This window comes from Balaenoptera musculus, chromosome 2 (assembly GCF_009873245.2).
Source record: "Balaenoptera musculus isolate JJ_BM4_2016_0621 chromosome 2, mBalMus1.pri.v3, whole genome shotgun sequence".
NCBI lineage: Eukaryota > Metazoa > Chordata > Mammalia > Artiodactyla > Balaenopteridae > Balaenoptera > Balaenoptera musculus.
The window spans coordinates 88,213,910-88,236,003 of NC_045786.1; the positions used below are offsets into that span (position 1 = coordinate 88,213,910).

Here is a 22,094-nt window from a genome sequence, read left to right on the forward strand (position 1 = left end):
GTCTAGAATCAAAATCAGGGCACTTTCTACTGTACCACACAGCCCAGCAAGGTCGAAAACTGGAAGTTAATAATGTTATGTACCAGACTGTTTTTTTAGTGGCAGCTTTATTGAGGTATAATTCACATACCATAAAATTCACCTATCTAATGTACAATTCAGTGGGTTTTAGTATATTCAGAGTTATACAACCATCCTGTGTAATTCCAGAACATTTTCATCACCCCAAAGAGAAACAGCATACCCATTAGCAATCACTCCCAATTCCTCACAAACCCTAATTTCTAAACACTTAATCTCGTTTCTGTCTCTGGATTTGCCTATTCTGACAATTTCATATAAATGGAATTATAAAAAATGTGGCCTTTCATGACTGGCTTCTGTCATTTGGCATGTTTTCAAGGCTCATCCATGTCGCATGTGTCAGTACTTCATCCGTTTTTATGGCTGAATAACATTCCATTATGTGGATAAAGCAGATATTTTTTATCCATTCATCAGTCGATGGACATTTAGGTGGTTTTTCCTTTTTGGCTGTTAGGAATTATCCTGCGATGAAAGGTGGTGTACTAGTTTTTGTGTCGTCATGTGTGTTTATTTCTCTTGGGTATACACCTGGCAGTGGAATTACGAAGTCATTTAACTTTCTGAAGAACCACCAAACTGTTTTCACAGTTTCACAGTTTCACAGTGGTTACACTATTTTACATTCCCACCAGCAATGTGTGGGAGTTCCTGTAGCTCTCCATTCTCACCAAAACTTGTTATTGTCCAATTTTTTATTATCATAGCCATCCTACTAGCTGTGAAGTCAAAGTGAAGTGGTATCTCGTGTGGTTTTGACTTGCATTTCCTAATGACTAATGTGTTGAACATGTTTTCAAATGCTTACTGGCCATGTGTGTATCTCTTTGGAGAAATGTCTACTTAAATCCTTTGTTCATTTTGTAATTGAGTTATTTGTTTTTATTTTTGAATTCTAAGAGTTCTTTCTATATTCTAGACCTTTATGAGATATATGATTTGTAAATATTTTCTCCTGTTTTTATGGGTTGTCTTTTCACCTTCTTGATGGTGTCCTTTGAAACACAAAAGTTTTTAATTTTGATGAAGTTAGTTTACCTTTTTTCTGTTTTTTGGGGTTTTTTTTTTTTTTTTTTTTTTTGGTCACTTGGGCTTTTGGTATCATATCTAAGAAACCAGTGCCTATTCTGAGGTCATGAAGATTTACTCTTATAAGAGTTTTATAGTTTTAGTTCTTACGTTTAGGTCTTTGATGCATTTTCATTAATTTTTGTGTACGGTCAGTGGAAGGGACCCAACCTCATTCTTTTGCATGTGGATATTCAATAGTCCAGCACCATTTGTTGAAAAACTTACCTTAATATACTACAAAATATTTATTGTAGAAAATTTGAGAATGGGAGAAAAAAGAAAATTAGTCTCTTATAAATCTATTATTCAGAAGGAATAGTGTTTACTCTTAGGTTATTTCCTATAGTTATTTTTCCTAAATATTAATGTTAATAGTCAGATGCTAGCTCATTAAGTTTCTTATCTATAGATAAATATTGTTTATTATTTCCAGTTTATAGGTGAGGGAACACAGAGAGGTTGTGAATTCTTATTTTGTTTGTTTGTTTGTTTGTTTTTATACTGCAGGTTCTTGTTAGTCATCAATTTTATACACATCAGTGTATACATGTCAATCCCAATCGCCCAATTCAGCACACCACCATCCCCAACCCACCGAAGTTTTCCCCCCTTGGTGTCCATATGTCTGTTCTCTACATCTGTGTCTCAACTTCTGCCCTGCAAACCGGCTCATCTGTACCATTTTTCTAGGTTCCACATATGTGCGTTAATATATGATATTTGTTTTTCTCTTTCTGACTTACTTCACTCTGTATGACAGTCTCTAGATCTATCCACGTCTCAGCAAATGACTCAATTTCGTTCCTCTTTATGGCTGAGTAATATTCCATTGTATATATGTACCACATCTTCTTTAACCATTCGTCTGTCGATGGGCATTTAGGTTGCTTCCATGACCTGGCTATTGTAAATAGTGCTGCAATGAACATTGGGGTGCATGTGTCTTTTTGAATTATGGTTTTCTCTGGGTATACGCCCAGTAGTGGGATTGCTGGATCATATGGTAAATCTATTTTTAGTTTTTTAAGGAACCTCCATATTGTTCTCAATAGTGGCTGTATCAATTTACATTCCCACCAACAGTGCAAGAGGGTTCCCTTTTCTCCACACCCTCTCCAGCATTTGTTGTTTGTAGATTTTCTGATGAAGCCCATTCTAACTGGTGTGAGGTGATACCTCATTGTAGTTTTGATTTGCATTTCTCTAATAATTAGTGATGTTGAGCATCTTTTCATGTGCTTCTTGGCCATCTGTATGTCTTCTTTGGAGAAATGTCTATTTAGGTCTTCTGCCCATTTTTGGATTGGGTTGTTTGTTTCTTTAATATTGAGCTGAATGAGCTGTTTATATATTTTGGAGATTAATCCTTTGTCTGTTGATTCGTTTGCAAATATTTTCTCCCATTCTGAGGGTTGTCTTTTTGTCTTGTTTATGGTTTCGTTTGCTGTGCAAAAGCTTTGAAGTTTCATTAGGTCCCATTTGTTTATTTTTGTTTTTATTTCCATTACTCTAGGAGGTAGATCAAAAAAGATCTTCCTGTGATTTATGTCAAAGAGTGTTCTTCCCATGTTTTCCACTAAGAGTTTTATAGTGTCCGGTCTTACATTTAGGTCTCGAATCCATTTTGAGTTTATTTTTGTGTATGGTGTTAGGGAGTGTTCTAATTTCATTCTTTTACATGTAGCTGTCCAGTTTTCCCAGCACCACTTATTGAAGAGACTGTCTTTTCTCCATTGTATATCTTTGCCTCCTTTGTCATAGATTAGTTGACCATAGGTGCGTGGGTTTATCTCTGGGCTTTCTATCCTGTTCCACTGATCTATGTTTCTGTTTTTGAGCCAGTACCATATTGTCTTGATTACTGTAGCTTTGTAGTATAGTCTGAAGTCAGGGAGTCTGATTCCTCCAGCTCCGTTTTTTTCCCTCAAGACTGCTTTGGCTATTCGGGGTCTTTTGTGTCTCCATACAAATTTTAAGATGATTTGTTCTAGTTCCATAAAAAATGCCATTGGTAATTTGATAGGGATTGCATTGAATCTGTAGATTGCTTTGGGTAATATAGTCATTTTCACAATATTGATTCTTCCAATCCAAGAACATGGTATATCTCTCTATCTGTTGGTATCATCTTTAATTTCTTTCATCAGTGTCTTATAGTTTTCTGCATACAGGTCTTTTGTCTCCCTAGGTAGGTTTATTCCTAGGTATTTTATTCTTTTTGTTGCAGTGGTAAATGGGAGTGTTTCCATAATTTCTCTTTCAGATTTTTCATCATTGGTGTATAGGAATGCAAGAGATTTCTGTGCATTAATTTTGTATCCTGCAACTTTACCAAATTCATTGATTAGCTCTGGTAGTTTTCTGGTGGCATTTTTAGGATTCTCTATGTGTAGTATCATGTCATCTGCAAACAGTGACAGTTTTACTTCTTCTTTTCCAATTTGTATTCCTTTTATTTCTTTTTCTTCTCTGATTGCCGTGGCTAGGACTTCCAAAACTATGTTGAATAATAGTGGTGAGAGTGGACATCCTTGTCTCGTTCCTGATCTTAGAGGAAATGCTTTCAGTTTTTCACCATTGAGAATGATGTTTGCTGTGGGTTTGTCATATATGGCCTTTATTATGTTGAGGAAAGTTCCCTCTATGCCCACTTTCTGGAGAGTTTTTATCATAAATGGGTGTTGAATTTTGTCAAAAGCTTTTTCTGCATCTATTGAGATGATCATATGGTTTTTATTCTTCAGTTTGTTAATATGGTGTATCACATTGATTGATTTGCGTATATTGAAGAATCCTTGCATCCCTGGGATAAATCCCACTTGATCGTGGTGTATGATCCTTTTAATGTGTTGTTAGATTCTGTTTGCCAGTATTTTGTTGAGGATTTTTGCATCTATATTCATCAGTGATATTGGTTTGTAATTTTCTTTTTTTGTAGTATCTTTGTCTGGTTTTGGTATCAGGGTGATGGTGGCCTCATAGAATGAGTTTGGGAGTGTTCCTTCCTCTGCAATTTTTTGGAAGAGTTTGAGAAGGATGGGTGTTAGCTCTTCTCTAAATGTTTGATAGAATTCACCTGTGAAGCCATCTGGTCCTGGACTTTTGTTTGTTGGAAGATTTTTAATCACAGTTTCAATTTCATTACTTGTGATTGGTCTGTTCATATTTTCTGTTTCTTCCTGGTTCAGTCTTGGAAGGTTATACCTTTCTAAAAATTTGTCCATTTCTTCCAGGTCGTCCATTTTATTGGCATAGAGTTGCTTGTAGTAGTCTCAGAATGCTTTGTATTTCTGTGGTGTCTGTTGTAACTTCTCCTTTTTCATTTCTAATTTTATTGATTTGAGTCCTCTCCCTCTTTTTCTTGATGAGTCTGGCTAATGGCTTATCAATTTTGTTTATCTTCTCAAAGAAGCAGCTTCTAGTTTTATTGATCTTTGCTATTGTTTTCTTTGTTTCTATTTCATTTATTTCCGCTCTGATCTTTATGATTTCTTTCCTTCTGCTGACTTTGGGTTTTGTTTGTTCTCCTTTCTCTAGTTCCTTTAGGTGTAAAGTTAGATTGTTTACTTGAGGTTTTTCTTGTTTCTTTAGGTAGGCTTGTATAGCTATAAACTTCCCTCTTAGAACTGCTTTTGCTGCATCCCATAGGTTTTGGGTTGTCGTGTTTTCATTGTCATTTGTCTCTAGGTATTTTTTGATTTCTTCTTTGATTTCTTCAGTGATCTCTTGGTTATTTAGTAACGTATTGTTTAGCCTCCATGTGTTTGTCTTTTTTACGTTTTTTTCCCTGTAATTCATTTCTAATCTCATAGCATTATGGTCAGAAAAGATGCTTGATATGATTTCAATTTTCTTAAATTTACTGAGGCTTGATTTGTGACCCAAGATGTGATCTATCCTGGAGAATGTTCCGTGCGCACTTGAGAAGAACGTGTAATCTGCTGTTTTTGGATGGAATGTCCTATAAATATCAATTAAATCTATCTGGTCTATTGTGTCATTTAAAGCTTCTGTTTCCTTATTTATTTTCATTTTGGATGATCTGTCCATTGGTGTAAGTGCAGTGTTAAAGTCCCCCACTATTATTGTGTTACTGTCAATTTCCTCTTTTATGGCTGTTAGCAGTTGCCTTATGTATTGAGGTGCTCCTATGTTGGGTGCATATATATTTATAATTGTTATATCTTCTTCTTGGATTGATCCCTTGATCATTATGTAGTGTAGTGTCCTTCCTTGTCTCTTGTAACCTTCTTTACTTTAAAGTCTATTTTATCTGATATGAGTATTGCTACTCCAGCTTTCTTTTGATTTCCATTTGCATGGAATATCTTTTTCCATCCCCTCACTCTCAATCTGTGTGTCCCTAGGTCTGAAGTGGGTCTCTTGTAGACAGCATATAGATGGGTCTTGTTTTTGTGTCCATTCAGCGAGCCTGTGTCTTTTGGTTGGAGCATTTAATCCATTCACGGTTAAGGTAATTATCAATATCTGTGTTCCTATGACCATTTTCTTAATTGTTTTGGGTTTGTTTTTGTAGGTCCTTTTCTTCTCTTGTGTTTCCCACTTAGAGAAGTTCCTTTAGCATTTGTTGTAGAGCTGGTTTGGTGGTGCTGTATTCTCTTACCTTTTGCTTGTCTGTAAAGCTTTTGATTTCTCCATCAAATCTAAATGAGATCCTTGCCGGTAGAGTAATCTTGGTTGTAGGTTCTTCCCTTTCATCACTTTAAGTATATCTTGCCACTCCCTTCTGGCTTGTAGAGTTTCTGCTGAGAAATCAGCTGTTAACCTTATGGGAGTTCCCTTGTATGTTATTTGTCGTTTTTCCCTTGCTGCTTTCAATAATTTTTCTTTGTCTTTAATTTTTGCCAATTTGATTACTATGTGTGTCCGCGTGTTTCTCCTTGGGTTTATCCTGTATGGGACTCGCTGTGCTTCCCTGGACTTGGGTGGCTATTTCCTTTCCCATGTTAGGGAAGTGTTCGACTATAATCTCTTCAAATATTTTCTCTGGTCCTTTCTCTCTCTCTTCTCCTTCTGGGACCCCTATAATGCGAATGTTGTTGCATTTAATGTTGTCCCAGAGGTCTCTTAGGCTGTCTTCATTTCTTTTCATTCTTTTTTCTTTAGTCTGTTCAGCAGCAGTGAATTCACCATTCTGTCTTCCAGGTCACTTATCCGTTCTTCTGCCTCAGTTATTCTGCTATTGATTCCTTCTAGTGTAGTTTTCATTTCAGTTATTGTATTGTTCATCTCTGTTTGTTTGTTCTTTAAGTCTTCTAGGTCTTTGTTAAACATTTCTTGCATCTTCTCGATCTTTGCCTCCATTCTTATTCCGAGGTCCTGGATCATCTTCACTATCATTATTCTGAATTCTTTTTCTGGAAGGTTGCCTATCTCCACTTCATTTAGTTGTTTTTCTGGGGTTTTATCTTGTTCCTTCATCTGGTATGTAGCTCTCTGCCTTTTCATGTTGTCTATCTTTCTGTGAATAAGAGGTTGTGAATTCTAATACAGATATAGTTGGACACTAAGCAGTTGCACCAGGGTTGGAACCCAGGCAGTGTGACTGTAAAGCCGCTGTCTTTATACATAGTGTGTCCATGTAGTGAGTTTAATTAGGATGATGTGGTATTACAGCATTGTTTTGGCCTTAGTCTCCCCCCACATACAAACGAGTGAATTTGTTGAGACTCAGGTATAGCCTAGTAAGTACTCAGTTTCATAAATGTTCCATGTGTGTGAAAATTGAATATGCATTTTCCAGTTGTCACAATGGTACTTCCATCAGAAGTAGTTAGAATTTTCATACTTTCCTCAGTTTCTCTTAATTTCTCTTAACTCATGTCTTTGGATAATTCCTTTATATCCCTCTTTTAGCTCGTTATTTCTCTTTTCAGCTATATCTAATCTGGTATTAAATACATCCACTGAGCATCTAGTTTCAATTTTTATTTTTTTTATTTCTAGAATTACTATTTGGTCATTATTTTTAAATGTGTTATTTTGAAATTTTTCAAATTTATAGGAAAATTATAAAAATAGTAAAATGAGCATCCATTTACCTCTTTCCCATTTACCGACTGTTAACATTTTGCCACATTTGTTTTGACTGTATGTGTACTTCTTATTTTTGCTGAACTATTTGAAAGTTGCAAACTTCATAACTTTTCATTCTAAGTACTTTAACGTATATCTCCTAAGAGCAATAATGTTCTTATTTAAGCATACATAATATAGTTTTTCCTTTCACTACCTAGTGCAAAGGCATGGTTTGTTTATGGTCTCCCTCTGGTGGAGTAATTTTTCTAGTTCATCTTCTCTTGGAGATTGTCACTGTGCATAGACCCTAGGTTTATCCTCTCTTTTCTTCCTTCACACATAACTTTCACCAATACCTCTCACCTGGCCTGCCTGGCCTAGCACCCCGAACTTCAGCCCGTTGATTCTCAGTGTGGTCCCCAGACCAGCAGCATCACTATCTCCTGCAGATTTATTAGAAATGTAAATTTTCAGGCCCCACCCCAGACTTAGGGAATCAGAATCTCTGGGGAATGGGCTCAGCAATCCACATTTTAACAAGCCCTCCAGGTGATCCTTAGGCACAGTGCTTTAGGCTAGGCATGGGAAAGTTTTTCTGTCAAGGACCAGAAAATAAATATTTTAGGCTTTCCAGGAAGATTTCTGTTACAAATACTCAGATATGTCATTATAGCCATTGACAATAGGTAAATGAACGGATGTGGCCATGTTCCCATAAAACTTCATTTACAAAGACAGACAGGAGTTGAATTTGGTTGGTGGGCCCTGTTTTTCAGCCCCTGCTTTATTTAGGCCATCAGAGATTTGTTTGTACTCTCTGAGGATTTTTCTCTTTCTTTCCAGTTCAACTGAGCATTTAAAGGTATATTTTATAAACACACACACATAATTGACCCGTGAACAACATGGGTTTGAGCTGCGTGGGTCCGCTTGTATGATGACTTTTTTCAATAGTGAGTACTACAGTACTGCACAATCCAAGGCTGGTTGAATACATGGATGTGGAACCTCTGATTCAGAGTGATGACTGTAGAGTTATTACATGGGTTTTCCACTGCACAGGAGGGTCAACGTCCCTAACTCCTGAGTTGTTCAAGGGTCAACTGTATATATATTTTTAAATCTGTGATTTTTACGTGTTCTTTATAGAAAACTTTCCTCAGATGCCTACTTTAGAAATGGGAGTCTGTATTTAGCCTGCTTTTTCAGTTTAACTTTGTATCATACTGCTTTAACATTTTAATTCAAATAGACGATAACTGTGAGGGTGATCCCTGAGTACCTAGCTTTGAATGGTGTTAGAATTACAGAATGGTAGAGCTAAAGCAGAACTGATGTTCAGAAAGGTTACAGAGACTTGCCCCAAGTCACATGGTCATTGTCAGAATCCTCACTAGAACTCAGGTACTCTTGCAAGATAAAGATAGCCTTGTGGGGACTTCCCTGGTGGTCCAGTGGTAAGGAACTTGCCTTCCAATGCAGCGGGCGCGGATTCGATCCCTGGTCAGGGAACTAAGATCCCACATGCTGCGGGGCAACTAAGCCCGCACGCCACAACTACTGAGCTCACGCGCCTCAACTAGAGAGCCTGCGTGCCACAAACTACAGAGCCCACGTGCTCTGGAACCCGCACACCACAACTACAGAGCCCACGCACCCTGGAGCCTGCACACCACAACTAGAGAGAGAAAACCCGCATGCCCCAACTAGAGAGAAGCCTGTGCGCTGCAACGAAGAGCCCGTGCGCCGCGATGAAAGATCCTGCATGCCTCAACGAAGATCCCGCGTGCTGCAACTAAAGACCTGACGCAGCCAAAAATAAATAAATAAATAAAAATCTTAAAAAAAAAAAGATAGCCTGTGTCTCTTTGTGTTAGTACATTAAGTTGTAAAGTTTAAAAAATCTGTATCCCAATTTTTTTTCCTATTGTAATTTTTTTCTGATTTTCTCTCACCTCAGGCAGGAATAGAAAATCGTCAGCTGGACACAGTAGATTTCTTTTTGAAGAGCAAGGAAAATCTTTTGAGTCCATCCTCAAAATCTTCTGTACCTGATCAGTTTGATCACTTTCCATCCCATTCATATTTAAAACGTAAGTAGAGACTTCTACATTTGTATTTATCATTTTTCCTTTTTAATCACTTTCAAATTATTGTTGTGTTTTCTGATCACATTTATTTGCCAGGTGTCAGTCATAACATTTTGTTTACTTTCTGGAATCTTGAGATAGTTGTGAGAATCTATAAATGTTCTTATCATATGTTGGGTGTTGATTATTCATATCCTGTACTGTGCTTTGTATTTTTGGTATGTAAAGAAGAGATGATCTTTCAAATTCAAGAGAATTTTATTCAAAAGAGAATAAAATTCATTTGCAAAAATTTCCCACTCTTGCAATTGTCTGAGATATTGATGTATAGTGGCAGTGCAGCTGGCTGAGTTGGGGACTGGGACTTGTTATAAGACTTTCCAGCCTGACTCTTCTGCTTTTTTGCTACATTACCAACACTTCTTTTCAGGATTTTGGCTTTCATTTATTTATTTATTTATTTATTTTTTAATCAGTCATCAATTTTATACACATCATTGTATACATGTCAATCCCAATCTCCCAATTCAGCACACCACCATCCCCACCCCACCGCGGTTTTCCCCCCTTGGTGTCCATACGTTTGTTCTCGACATCTGTGTCTCAACTTCTGCCCTGCAAACCGGTTCATCTGTACCATTTTTCTAGGTTCCACATACATGCGTTAATATACGATATTTATTTTTCTCTTTCTGACTTACTTCACTCTGTATGACAGTCTCTAGATCCATCCACGTCTCAACAAATGACCCAATTTCGTTCCTTTTTATGGCTGAGTAATATTCCATTGTATATATGTACCACATCTTCTTTATCCATTCATCTGTCGATGGGCATTTAGGTTGCTTCCATGACCTGGCTATTGTAAATAGTGCTGCAGTGAACATTGGGGTGCATGTGTCTTTTTGAATTGCGGTTTTCTCAGGGTATATGCCCAGTAGTGGGATTGCTGGATCATATGGTAAATCTATTTTTAGTTTTTTAAGGAACCTCCATATTGTTCTCCATAGTGGCTGTATCAATTTACATTCCCACCAACAGTGCAAAGGGTTCCCTTTTCTCCACACCCTCTCCAGCATTTGTTGTTTGTAGATTTTCTGATGATGCCCATTCTAACTGGTGTGAGGTGATACCTCATTGTAGTTTTTTTTTTTTTTTAATTTATTTTATTTATTTATGGCTGGTTGGGTCTTCGTTGCTGTGCACAGGCTTTCCCTAGTTGTGGCGAATGGGGGCCACTCTTCGCTGCAGTGCACGGGCCTCTCACTGCGGCGGCCTCTCCTGCTGTGGAGCACAGGCTCCAGGCACACGGGCTTCAGTAGTTGTGGCACGCAGGCTCAGTAGTTGTGGCGCACGGGCCCAGCTGCTCCGTGGCATGTGGGGTCCTCCCAGACCAGGGCCCGAACCCATGTCCCCTGCATTGGCAGGCGGACTCCTAACCACTGTGCCACCAGGGAAGTCCTCATTGTAGTTTTGATTTGCATTTCTCTAATAATTAGTGACGCTGAACATCTTTTCATGTGCTTCTTGGCCATCTGTATGTCTTCTTTGGAGAAATGTCTATTTAGGTCTTCTGACCATTTTTGGTTTGGGTTGTTTGTTTCTTTAATATTGAGCTGCATGAGCTGTTTATATATTTTAGAGATTAATCCTTTGTCCGTTGATTTGTTTGCAAATATTCTCTCCCATTCTGAGGGTTGTCTTTTCGTCTTGTTTATGGTTTCCTTTGCTGTGCAAAAGCTTTGAAGTTTCATTAGGTCCCATTTGTTTATTTTTGTTTTTATTTCCATTACTCTAGGAGATGGATCAAAAAAGATTTTGCTGTGATTTATGTCAAAGAGTGTTCTTCCTATGTTTTCCTCTAAGAATTTTATAGTGTCCGGTCTTACATTTAGGTCTCGAATCCATTTTGAGTTTATTTTTGTGTATGGTGTTAGGGAGTATTCTAATTTCATTCTTTTACATGTAGCTGTCCAGTTTTCCCAGCACCACTTATTGAAGAAACTGTCTTTTCTCCATTGTATATCTTTGCCTCCTTTGTCATAGATTAGTTGACCATAGGTGCGTGGGTTTATCTCCGGGCTTTCTATCCTGTTCCACTGATCTATGTTTCTGTTTTTGTGCCAGTACCACATTGTCTTGATTACTGTAGCTTTGTAGTATAGTCTGAAGTCAGGGAGTCTGATTCCTCCAGCTCCGTTTTTTTCCCTCAGGACTGCTTTGGCTATTCGGGGTCTTTTGTGTCTCCATACAAATTTTAAGATGATTTGTTCTAGTTCCATAAAAAATGCCATTGGTAATTTGATAGGGATTGCATTGAATCTGTAGATTGCTTTGGGTAATATAGTCATTTTCACAGTATTGATTCTTCCAATCCAAGAACATGGTATATCTCTCCATCTGTTGGTATCATCTTTAATTTCTTTCATCAGTGTCTTATAGTTTTCTGCATACAGGTCTTTTGTCTCCCTAGGTAGGTTTATTCCTAGGTATTTTATTCTTTTTGTTGCAACGGTAAATGGGAATGTTTCCACAATTTCTCTTTCAGATTTTTCATCATTAGTGTATAGGAATGCAAGAGATTTCTGTGCATTAATTTTGTATCCTGCAACTTTACCGAATTCATTGATTAGCTCTAGTAGTTTTCTGGTGGCATTTTTAGGATTCTCTGTGTATAGTATCATGTCATCTGCAAACAGTGACAGTTTTACTTCTTCTTTTCCAATTTGTATTCCTTTTATTTTTTTTCTTCTCTGATTGCCATGGCTAGGACTTCCAAAACTATGTTGTATAATAGTGGTGAGAGTGGACACCCTTGTCTCGTTCCTGATCTTAGAGAAAATGCTTTCAGTTTTTCACTGTTGACAATGATGTTTGCTGTGGGTTTGTCGTATATGGCCTTTATTATGTTGAGGTAGGTTCCCTCTATGCCCACTTTCTGGAGAGTTTTTATCATAAATGGGTGTTGAATTTTGTCAAAAGCTTTTTCTGCATCTATTGAGATGATCATATGGTTTTTATTCTTCAGTTTGTTAATATGGTGTATCACATTGATTGATTTGCATATATTGAAGAATCCTTGCATCCCTGGGATAAATCCCACTTGATCGTGGTGTATGATCCTTTTAATGTGTTGTTGGATTCTGTTTGCTAGTATTTCGTTGAGGATTTTTGCATCTATATTCATCAGTGATATTGGTCTGTAATTTTCTTTTTTTGTAGAATTTTGTCTGGTTTTGGTATCAGGGTGATGGTGGCCTCATAGAATGAGTTTGGGAGTGTTCCTTCCTCTGCAATTTTTTGGAAGAGTTTGAGAAGGATGGGTGTTAGCTCTTCTCTAAATGTTTGATAGAATTCACCTGTGAAGCCATCTGGTCCTGGACTTTTGTTTGTTGGAAGATTTTTAATCACAGTTTCAATTTCATTACTTGTGATTGGTCTGTTCATATTTTCTGTTTCTTCCTGGTTCAGTCTTGGAAGGTTATACCTTTCTAAGAATTTGTCCATTTCTTCCAGGTCGTCCATTTTATTGGCATAGAGTTGCTTGTAGTAGTCTCAGGATGCTTTGTATTTCTGTGGTGTCTGTTGTAACTTCTCCTTTTTCATTTCTGATTTTATTGATTTGAGTCCTCTCCCTCTTTTTCTTGATGAGTCTGGCTAATGGCTTATCAATTTTGTTTATCTTCTCAAAGAAGCAGCTTCTAGTTTTATTGATCTTTGCTATTGTTTTCTTTGTTTCTATTTCATTTATTTCCGCTCTGATCTTTATGATTTCTTTCCTTCTGCTAACTTTGGGTTTTGTTTGTTCTTCTTTCTCTAGTTCCTTTAGGTGTAAGGTTAGATTATTTACTTGAGATTTTTCTTGTTTCTTTAGGTAGGCTTGTATAGCTATAAACTTCCCTCTTAGAACTGCTTTTGCTGCATCCCATAGGTTTTGGATCATCGTGTGTTCATTGTCATTTGTCTCTAGGTATTTTTTGATTTCCTCTTTGATTTCTTCAGTGATCTCTTGGTTATTTAGTAACGTATTGTTTAGCCTCCATGTGTTTGTGCTTTTCACGTTTTTTTCCCTGTAATTCATTTCTAATCTCATAACGTTGTGGTCAGAAAAGATGCTTGATATGATTTCAATTTTTTTAAATTTACTGAGGCTTGATTTGTGACCCAAGATGTGATCTATCCTGGAGAATGTTCCGTGCGCACTTGAGAAGAACGTGTAATCTGCTGTTTTTGGATGGAATGTCCTATAAATATCAATCAAATCTATCTGGTCTATTGTGTCATTTAAAGCTTGTGTTTCCTTATTTATTTTCATTTTGGATGATCTGTCCATTGGTGTAAGTGAGGTGTTAAAGTCCCCCACTATTGTTGTGTTACTGTCGATTTCCTCTTTTATAGCTGTTAGCAGTTACCTTATGTATTGAGGTGCTCCTATGTTAGGTGCATATATATTTATAATTGTTATATCTTCTTGGATTGATCCTTTGATCATTATGTAGTGTCCTTCCTTGTCTCTTGTAACATTCTTTATTTTAAAGTCTATTTTATCTGATATGAGTATAGCTACTCCAGCTTTCTTTTGATTTCCATTTGCATGGAATATCTTTTTCCATCTCTTCACTTTCAGTCTGTATGTGTCCCTAAGTCTGAAGTGGGTCTCTTGTAGACAGCATATATATGGATCTTGTTTTTGTATCCATTCAGCAAGCCTGTGTGTTTTGGTTGGAGCATTTAATCCATTCACGTTTAAGGTAATTATCGATATGTATGTTCCTTTGACCATTTTCTTAATTGTTTTGGGTTTGTTTTTGTAGGTCCTTTTCTTCTCTTGTGTTTCCCACTTAGAGAAGTTCCTTTAGCGTTTGTTGTAGAGCTGGTTTGGTGGTGCTGAATTCTCTTACCTTTTGCTTGTCTGTAAAGCTTTTGATTTCTCCATCAAATCTAAATGAGATCCTTGCTGGTAGAATAATCTTGGTTGTAGGTTCTTCCCTTTCATCACTTTAAGTATATCCTGCCACTCCCTTCTGGCTTGTAGAGTTTCTGCTGAGAAATCAGCTGTTAACCTTATGGGAGTTCCCTTGTATGTTATTTGTCGTTTTTCCTTTGGTGCTTTCAATAATTTTTCTTTGTCTTTAATTTTTGCCAATTTGATTACTATGTGTGTCCGCGTGTTTCTCCTTGGGTTTATCCTGTATGGGACTTGCTGCGCTTCCTGGACTTGGGTGGCTATTTCCTTTCCCATGTTAGGGAAGTGTTCGACTATAATCTCTTCAAATATTTTCTCTGGTCCTTTCTCTCTCTCTTCTCCTTCTTGGACCCCTATAATGCGAATGTTGTTGCGTTTAATGTTGTCCCAGAGGTCTCTTAGGGTGTCTTCATTTCTTTTCATTCTTTTTTCTTTAGTCTGTTCAGCAGCAGTGAATTCCACCATTCTGTCTTCCAGGTCACTTATCTGTTCTTCTGCCTCAGTTATTCTGCTATTGATTCCTTCTAGTGTAGTTTTCATTTCAGTTATTGTATTGGTCATCTCTGTTTGTTTGTTCTTTAATTCTTCTAGGTCTTTGTTAAACATTTCTTGCATCTTCTCGATCTTTGCCTCCATTCTTATTCCGAGGTCTTGGATCATCTTCACTATCATTATTCTGAATTCTTTTTCTGGAAGGTTGCCTATCTCCACTTTATTTAGTGTTTTTCTGGGGTTTTATCTTGTTCCTTCATCTGGTATATAGCCCTCTGCCTTCTCATCTTGCCTATGTTTCTGTGAATGTGGTTTTTGTTCCATAGGCTGCAGGTTTGTAGTTTTTCTTGCTTCTGCTGGCTGCCCTCTGGTGTTTGAGGCTATCTAAGAGGCTTGATGGGAGGCTCTGGTGGTGGGTAGAGCTGACTGTTGCTGTGGCGGTCAGAGCTCAGTAAAACCTTAATCCACTTGACTGTTGATGGGTGGGGCTGGGTTCCCTTCCTGTTGGTTGTTTTGCCTGAGGCAACCCAACACTGGAGCCTACCTGGGCTCTTTGGTGGGGCTAATGACAGACTCTGGGAGGGCTCACGCCAAGGAGTACTTCCCAGAACTTCTGCTGCCAGTGTCCTTGTCCCCACGGTGAAACAGAGCCACCCCCCACCTCTGCAGGAGACCTTCCAACACTAGCAGGTAGGTCTGGTTCAGTCTCCCCCGGGGTCACTGTTCCTTCCCCTGGGTTCCGATGCGCACACTATTTTGTGTGCGCCCTCCAAGAGTGGGGTCTCTGTTTCCCCCAGTCCTGTCGGAGTCCTGCAATCAGTTCCCACTAGGCTTCAAAGTCTGATTCTCTATGAATTCCTCCTCCCGTTGCCAGACCCCCAGGTTGGGAAGCCTGACATGGGGCTCAGAACCGTCACTCCAGTGGGTAGACTTCTGTGGTATAAGTGTTCGCCAGTCTGTGAGTCACCCACCCAGCAGTTATGGGATTTGATTTTACTCTGATTGCGCCCCTCCTACCGTCTCATTGTGGCTTCTCCTTTGTCTTTCGATGTGGGGTATCTTTTTTGGTGAGTTCCATTGTCTTCCTGTCAATGATTGTCCAGCAGCTAGTTGTGATTCTGGTGTTCTTGTAAGAGGGAGTGAGAGCACGTCCTTCTACTCCGCCATCTTGGTTAATCTAGCTAATCCCGAGTTGTGGTGAAGGAAAGCGCAGCGTTTATTGTAGGGCACCAAGCAAGGAATTCAGGAGTGCGAGTGCTCAAAATACCCCAACTCGGCTTTCATTTTTAATAAATGGGAGCTCTGCTTTTCTTCTTGGACCAGGTAGTCATGCAAATCCTCTCTTTAGAGGGACAGGGTAATAAAGTGTGTTTTCCCTTGTACATGAAGTTTTATAACCTGCTTTTTTTTTTTTTTTACTTGATAATATGTTACAGACATCTTTCTTGATAATGATAGATATACCTATTATTTATGGTGGCATAGAATTTCATTGTATGGGCTGTACCATAATTTACCCAACCAAACTCCTATTACACATTTAGGTTGATTCTGATTTTTACTATTATTGGCAATGTGCTATAAATGCTGTGTGTTTGTGTAATTTCCCATATGTACAATTACTGGGATTAATTTCTAGATGTAGAATTCACAGGTCAAAGAGACACACAATTTACATTCTTAAATTTTTTTATAAATTATCCTCCAGAAAAGTTTCACCAATTTGTACTCTTAAGTGGAGAAAATGACAACCTACTTTTTCTATCAATTTAACGTTAGTCCTTACTGACAATGTGGATTAGAAATTTTCTTTTTAAAAACATTCTCTTTTGTTTTGCATGCAGAGTTTGGTCTCCTCCCTCTTGAATTGCTAATTATTTTATGCTCCATTGTTTTTTTTAAGTCTGCTTGAATTTATAGAGAAAGGCCTGGTTTGTGGTGTTGAAGGAGACTCCATCAACGATTATATGGTCATTACTCACTTCTGCTGTTTGGTGGTCAGTGATTACTCCTTACTCCACTCTCAGCTGCACTGCTCTTCCTTAAAGGGTAGGGATGGATCTGGAAACAAGAAGCATAGGACTAACTTTACCTGCTTTCTCAGGGTAAAATCCATGTTTCCCATCATTCTCACACAGGTACAATTCTAGAGGTGGGGCCAATGCTAAGATAAACAGGAATCTTTTTTTTATTTTGCAGCTGGCAAATAGAGGATTTATTTATTTGCAGCTGGCAAATAGAGGATTCAGGGGCCTTGCTTTCACCTGTGTGTTTAAGAGAATGGTTTTGGAATCAGACAGGCTTAAATTCAAATTTTGTCTGTGCCACTTACTTTCAAATTAGCTTGGACAAGTTATTTATCCACTCTAAACCTCAGTTTCCTCATCTGTGGAAAGGGGGCTATAACACCTACCTCTCAGGTTGTTAAATGGAATAAATGAGGTAGCATTTATAAAACACCAAGTACAGTATTTAAAATATAGTAGTTGGTCAGCAAAATCGTAGTTACTAGTAGTATCAGTAAATGATGACTAGTAGTAAGTAGAGTAACTAAAGTTTGCAAATAATGAGACTTCATGAAAGTTTTTTGAGCTTTTTGAGAATAAAACATCAGTCTTTGTCTTATGTTTTAAGATATTGCAGCATGGTATTTCTGGATAGGTTAATTTTACTGGGAGTATCCTGGTGTTCTTCATGTTCCTTTCTTTGGTTTTTCCTCAGATGTGGAAGAGCTGACACCAGCATTGGATTTACTTTGCTCAGCAATTAGAGAAAATGATTCTGAAACCCAGAGCAAACACTTTTCAGAACAATTGCTTAATCTTACACTGTCTTTCCTTAACAAACAAATAAAGGAGCTTTTTATTCACAATGAAGGTAAGAACAGCAGCAAAGAAGGGGATAATTAGCCCATTCTTATGTCAGGACAGAGATATAAGTAGTCCTATTGCGTGAGAGAGCATAAGCTGGGGAGTACCATTTGCTTAGGTTGGGTAAAGTCAGTGTGTAACTGAGTGAGTGAATTGGGTTTTAATACTGGGAAATTTGGCAGAAAGAACTAATCGTTGTGAAGAGGGTGAAAAGGGTTATATTAAAACATGGACGTACTTGTAAATAGGAGAAAGCTCAGAGATTTTTTGTTTGACATGAAAACGCTGAGTTTGAATTTTCCCATTTTGTAAATTTCTTTATAATTATAATAGCTCATGGTTTATTCTGTCTGCGCGCACGCACACACACACATTTATGTACGTGAAATTGGCACATTGGTGTTTTCCATAGGGCTAGATGAACATCTACAGAAAGGAGTGAACATTTTGACCAGCTACATTAATGAACTTCGAACCTTCATGATAAAGTTTCCTTGGAAGCTAACAGATGCTATAGATGAATATGATGTAAATGAAAATGTCCCCAGAGTAAAGGAGAGCAATATATGGGAGAAGCTCAGCCTTGAGGTAAATATGAGTAATTATCACTTCTTTTATTTGCCAGATTTAGAGGATCTGAGAAAACGATAGAAGAAACAGAATTTAGAATCTGTACACTTGTGATTCAGAATCTTTGGCAAGGGTTTTAGGTTTTATAGATTTTTGGATCTCTGGGCACAACTTCAAATTTATGTCTACAAGTTTCATTTATTTAATTCAGAACACAGATAGGCTCCCTCTTTATGCCAGATCTGCCAATTTGGATCCAGGGACAAACACCCAACCCCAAACTTATTGTGAACTGTCACTCCTTCAATGTCTAGGGCCTGGCACTTTGGACTTATGCATTCTGCCTGACCCTTGAATAAATCAAATTGCTGCTGTTGATTCTATCTTAGGAAAATTTTATTTTATGACATTATTGCTTAGAAGTATATTTGAGTCCTATCTCAGATTCTAGTTAAGATATTTGGTAAATTAAGTTTCCTGTATTTATCAACTTGCCTTTCTTTTTATAGTGTAAGTTAATACAGCCAAACTCTGATGCTTTTTTCTGACTAGGGACTGGAAGAATTCCTCTAACCTCTTGGAGAGTGTTGGCATTGGAAAGACAAAGGCCAGAATAGCTTAACCCAGAGGATCAGAATTGATAGGGTTTGAAAGTTGATACGGTTGAGATGCTGCCAGGTTCACAAGACTGCTCTTCTTGGGGTGGAAGGGTAGGGAAGGACCTGCTGTGACTGCATTTTCTGTCTCTTAATCATTCTCTAGCCAAAAATACTTGATTTTCCTTCCACTCTTTTGGGCGTCTCTCTTCCTGTCTCCTTCGCAGGTTTCATTTCCTGTTTTCCCCTCTTTTAATGTGCTCCATGGCTTCATCCGTGGTCTTCTGCTCGTTTTACTCATAATCATTGATTTCTAATTTTGGGGGAGGTCACAGTCCACTTTGATGAAAGCTGTGGATGCTGTCTCCAAAAACATGCATATGAATGTATGTTCTTTTTAAAACATATATATCTTCCTAAAATATATATATGATTATATCACCCTTGCTTTTAATATCCTTCAGTGGCTCTGCATAAGTTTCAGGATAAAATCCATCTCACACACACAATGCCCTTTCTGATGGAGCCTTTGCTTTTCTTTCAAGTCTCGCCTGCTACTCTCTTCAGCTTTTTCTCCAGTTATATTAAGTAATTTGGAGTTCTCTGAATGCTTGATACTGTTTCTTGCCTTTATGCCTCTGCGTATAATATTCTCTCTTTTTTGGAACACATGTTCTTTTTTCAATAAACGTATGTAACACATACTTGTCTTTAAAACTTTTACTTCATCAGTCATCTCTACTAGGAAACCTTTTCTTTTTTTTTCATCTGTCTTATTTAGATGTTCCTTTTCTGGACCCTCCTCTCTGGAACCCTGGGATACCTATATCATCACCCTTATCATACAGTACTATAATCAGTGCTTTATTTGCATTTCTTCTACTAGTCTAAAACCTCCTAGAGAGCAGAGTCCATCTTTTGGTCAATTCATGTCCCCTGTGCGAAGCCCCAAATCTAGTAGAAGGTTTTCAGTAAAAGTCCCTTATTGAGGTACTCAGTAAATGTCCCATGTTGATAATCATAATAAGGTAATAAAAAGGAACTCAAAAAGCAAATATTTTTCTTCCTTCCATCTTTCCTAGGAAGTTATTGCCAATGCCATTTTAAACAACAAAATACCAGAGGCACAAACTTTCTTCAGGATTAACAGTCATTCTGCTCAAAGACTCGAGGAGTTGATTAGAATAGGCCTAGATTTGGTCTTTGACAATTTGAAAAAGAATAATATAAAGGAAGCCTCTGAGCTTTTGAAGAATATGGTAAGTGGCATAATCTGTTTGATCATAAAGTCTCTAATGTAAGAGAAGTTCTCTTATGTATTTAATATAATTTCTGGTTGATATAAAAATTGACTTGTATTCATAGATGTGTCACAAACTAAGAAATCTGTGTAACTTTACTAGGAAATTATGACAGTAATACTGGGAAACATTCTTTGGTACTAAGAACTTTCTTGAAGAGATTTTTTGATTGGCATTTCCATCATTTGTTCTCTGTTAGATATGGTACTTTGGTTAGAAGGAGACAGTGTTTCTCATAAAAGGTTTCACACATGTCAGAGCATGCACAGGACCTCATTATTTGTTGGAGGACATTCTTTATTGTTTATATGACCTCTTATATCTCCGTTTGAACTTTCCAGTGGCTTTTACCTTTGCTTTGTGTTCCATGGTTTTACTTCATTTGAGAAGGGAATGTCCTAGAGGTGGGGTTCTTGGACTAAGCTGAGATCTGGGCCTCATCTGCGTGGTTGAGGTCTTGCCCACGGTAACTTTCTGGAAGTTCAGAGGAGTGAAACTATGTAAAGGTTTTTATTTACACAGGCTTTTGTCTTCAAGTGAATCATCATAGCAGATAGCTGTAGTTTTGGTACTATGGTCGCCTGGCATTACCCTAAATTGTTCTATGTGCTGCCTTTCTTCTGGCAAACAAAGTGCCTTAAGGAGTTTAGGGATAGGCAGTAAATATGCATGATAAATGTAGAAAATGAATGTTTACAAGAGCTGAAAAGTTGTGGAATTCTAACAAGGCATATGTCTATAATAGAGTACTTCTGTATTTAACATATATTTATGTTCAAAATAGCTCCATTACAAAATGTAAGTTTTCTTGATTTTCTGTGTTTACTTCAGGGCTTTAACGTAAAAGACCAGTTGCTCAAGATATGTTTCTATACAACTGATAAAAACATACGGGACTTTTTGGTAGGTAAAGGTGAGACTAAGTAGTTTACATTTTCTAGTAAATGTTGGTGAAACTTCAAAACGAATTATTTTAATATTCAACTAATGCCCAGTAAGTAAAAGTATGACAATTCTTTTGTCTTTTTAAATGATCATTTTGCATTTGTGGTAAAGGAAAATTTGTGCAAATACATACATTGCCTCAAAAATTCAAAACACAGTTCTTAAATGATATTTAATATCATGACATTTGTTTTGCAAATGTTCTTGATTTTTGTGAGGTCACTGCTTTAATTACTTTTTATTCAAGGTTGAAATTTTAAAAGAAAAAAACTATTTTTCTGAAGAAGAAAAAAGAACTATAGACTTCGTGCATCAAGTTGAGAAGTTTTATTCAGGACATTTCCAAGAAAATATGCAGATCCAGTCTTTTCCCAGGTAGTCTCATTAGCCCCCTTTTTATAACATGGGAAGAATATTGTAGACAAAGCTTAGCTTATAATTGTTAGCATGGACTTCTTATGTGGAACTGAGCTTACATTCCTTATGAAGATAAAACTTGTATCATCTAGAAGGGACTTAGGAATTCCCTGTCATTTCAATATGTGCATAATCAGATATATATTTTTAAAATAATAAATACAAAATTAAGAGTATTGAATTTTATGTTCCCCAAAAGAGTAGAACTTTCTTGAGCAGAGAAAAAGGAATGATGCTTTTTCCTCCAAAGTTAAAAAAATTTCATATCACTCTTTTAGGTATTCGATAAAGGAACAAGATTTTTTCAAGCACAAGTCTGTTTTGGACTCATTCCTGAAATATGATCATAAAGATACAGATAAACTTAACAAGCAAGATCACAGAATTGTGTTAACTTGGGCTCAGTGGTGGAATCAACTAACACAAGAATCCATCCTTCTCCCCAGGATAAGTCCAGAAGGCAAGTGTGAAAGAGCCTAAAATCTGAACATAGTGAATGAGGATTAAATTAGGCATTGGTATTTGAATATTTTGGTGTGTCCTCATTTTAGAATTCCTTTTGGGGAAAAAATATATTCAGTTACTTTAAAATGTAAGTCATTACATTGAGCCCTTTTTCTTATCTTGAGGTTTTTGTAAGGGATTTATAATGT

General features: G+C 37.3%; 1 protein-coding gene across 2 annotated transcripts in view; it reads left to right on the forward strand.

Moving 5' to 3' along the window:
• SPG11 (SPG11 vesicle trafficking associated, spatacsin) overlaps positions 1-22,094 on the forward strand; it is a 93,169-nt gene that overhangs the window by 15,608 nt on the left and 55,467 nt on the right. For both annotated transcript variants that reach the window (XR_005018904.1, XM_036844768.1), the window contains exons 8-14: positions 9,155-9,287; positions 17,464-17,619; positions 18,025-18,200; positions 19,861-20,037; positions 20,911-20,982; positions 21,272-21,399; positions 21,720-21,901. Coding sequence is in view for 1 of the 2 variants with exons in the window: in XM_036844768.1 (XP_036700663.1) it covers positions 9,155-9,287; positions 17,464-17,619; positions 18,025-18,200; positions 19,861-20,037; positions 20,911-20,982; positions 21,272-21,399; positions 21,720-21,901 (1,024 nt within the window). In the remaining variant the exon portion in view is untranslated. The remainder of the gene's footprint in view (positions 1-9,154; positions 9,288-17,463; positions 17,620-18,024; positions 18,201-19,860; positions 20,038-20,910; positions 20,983-21,271; positions 21,400-21,719; positions 21,902-22,094) is intronic.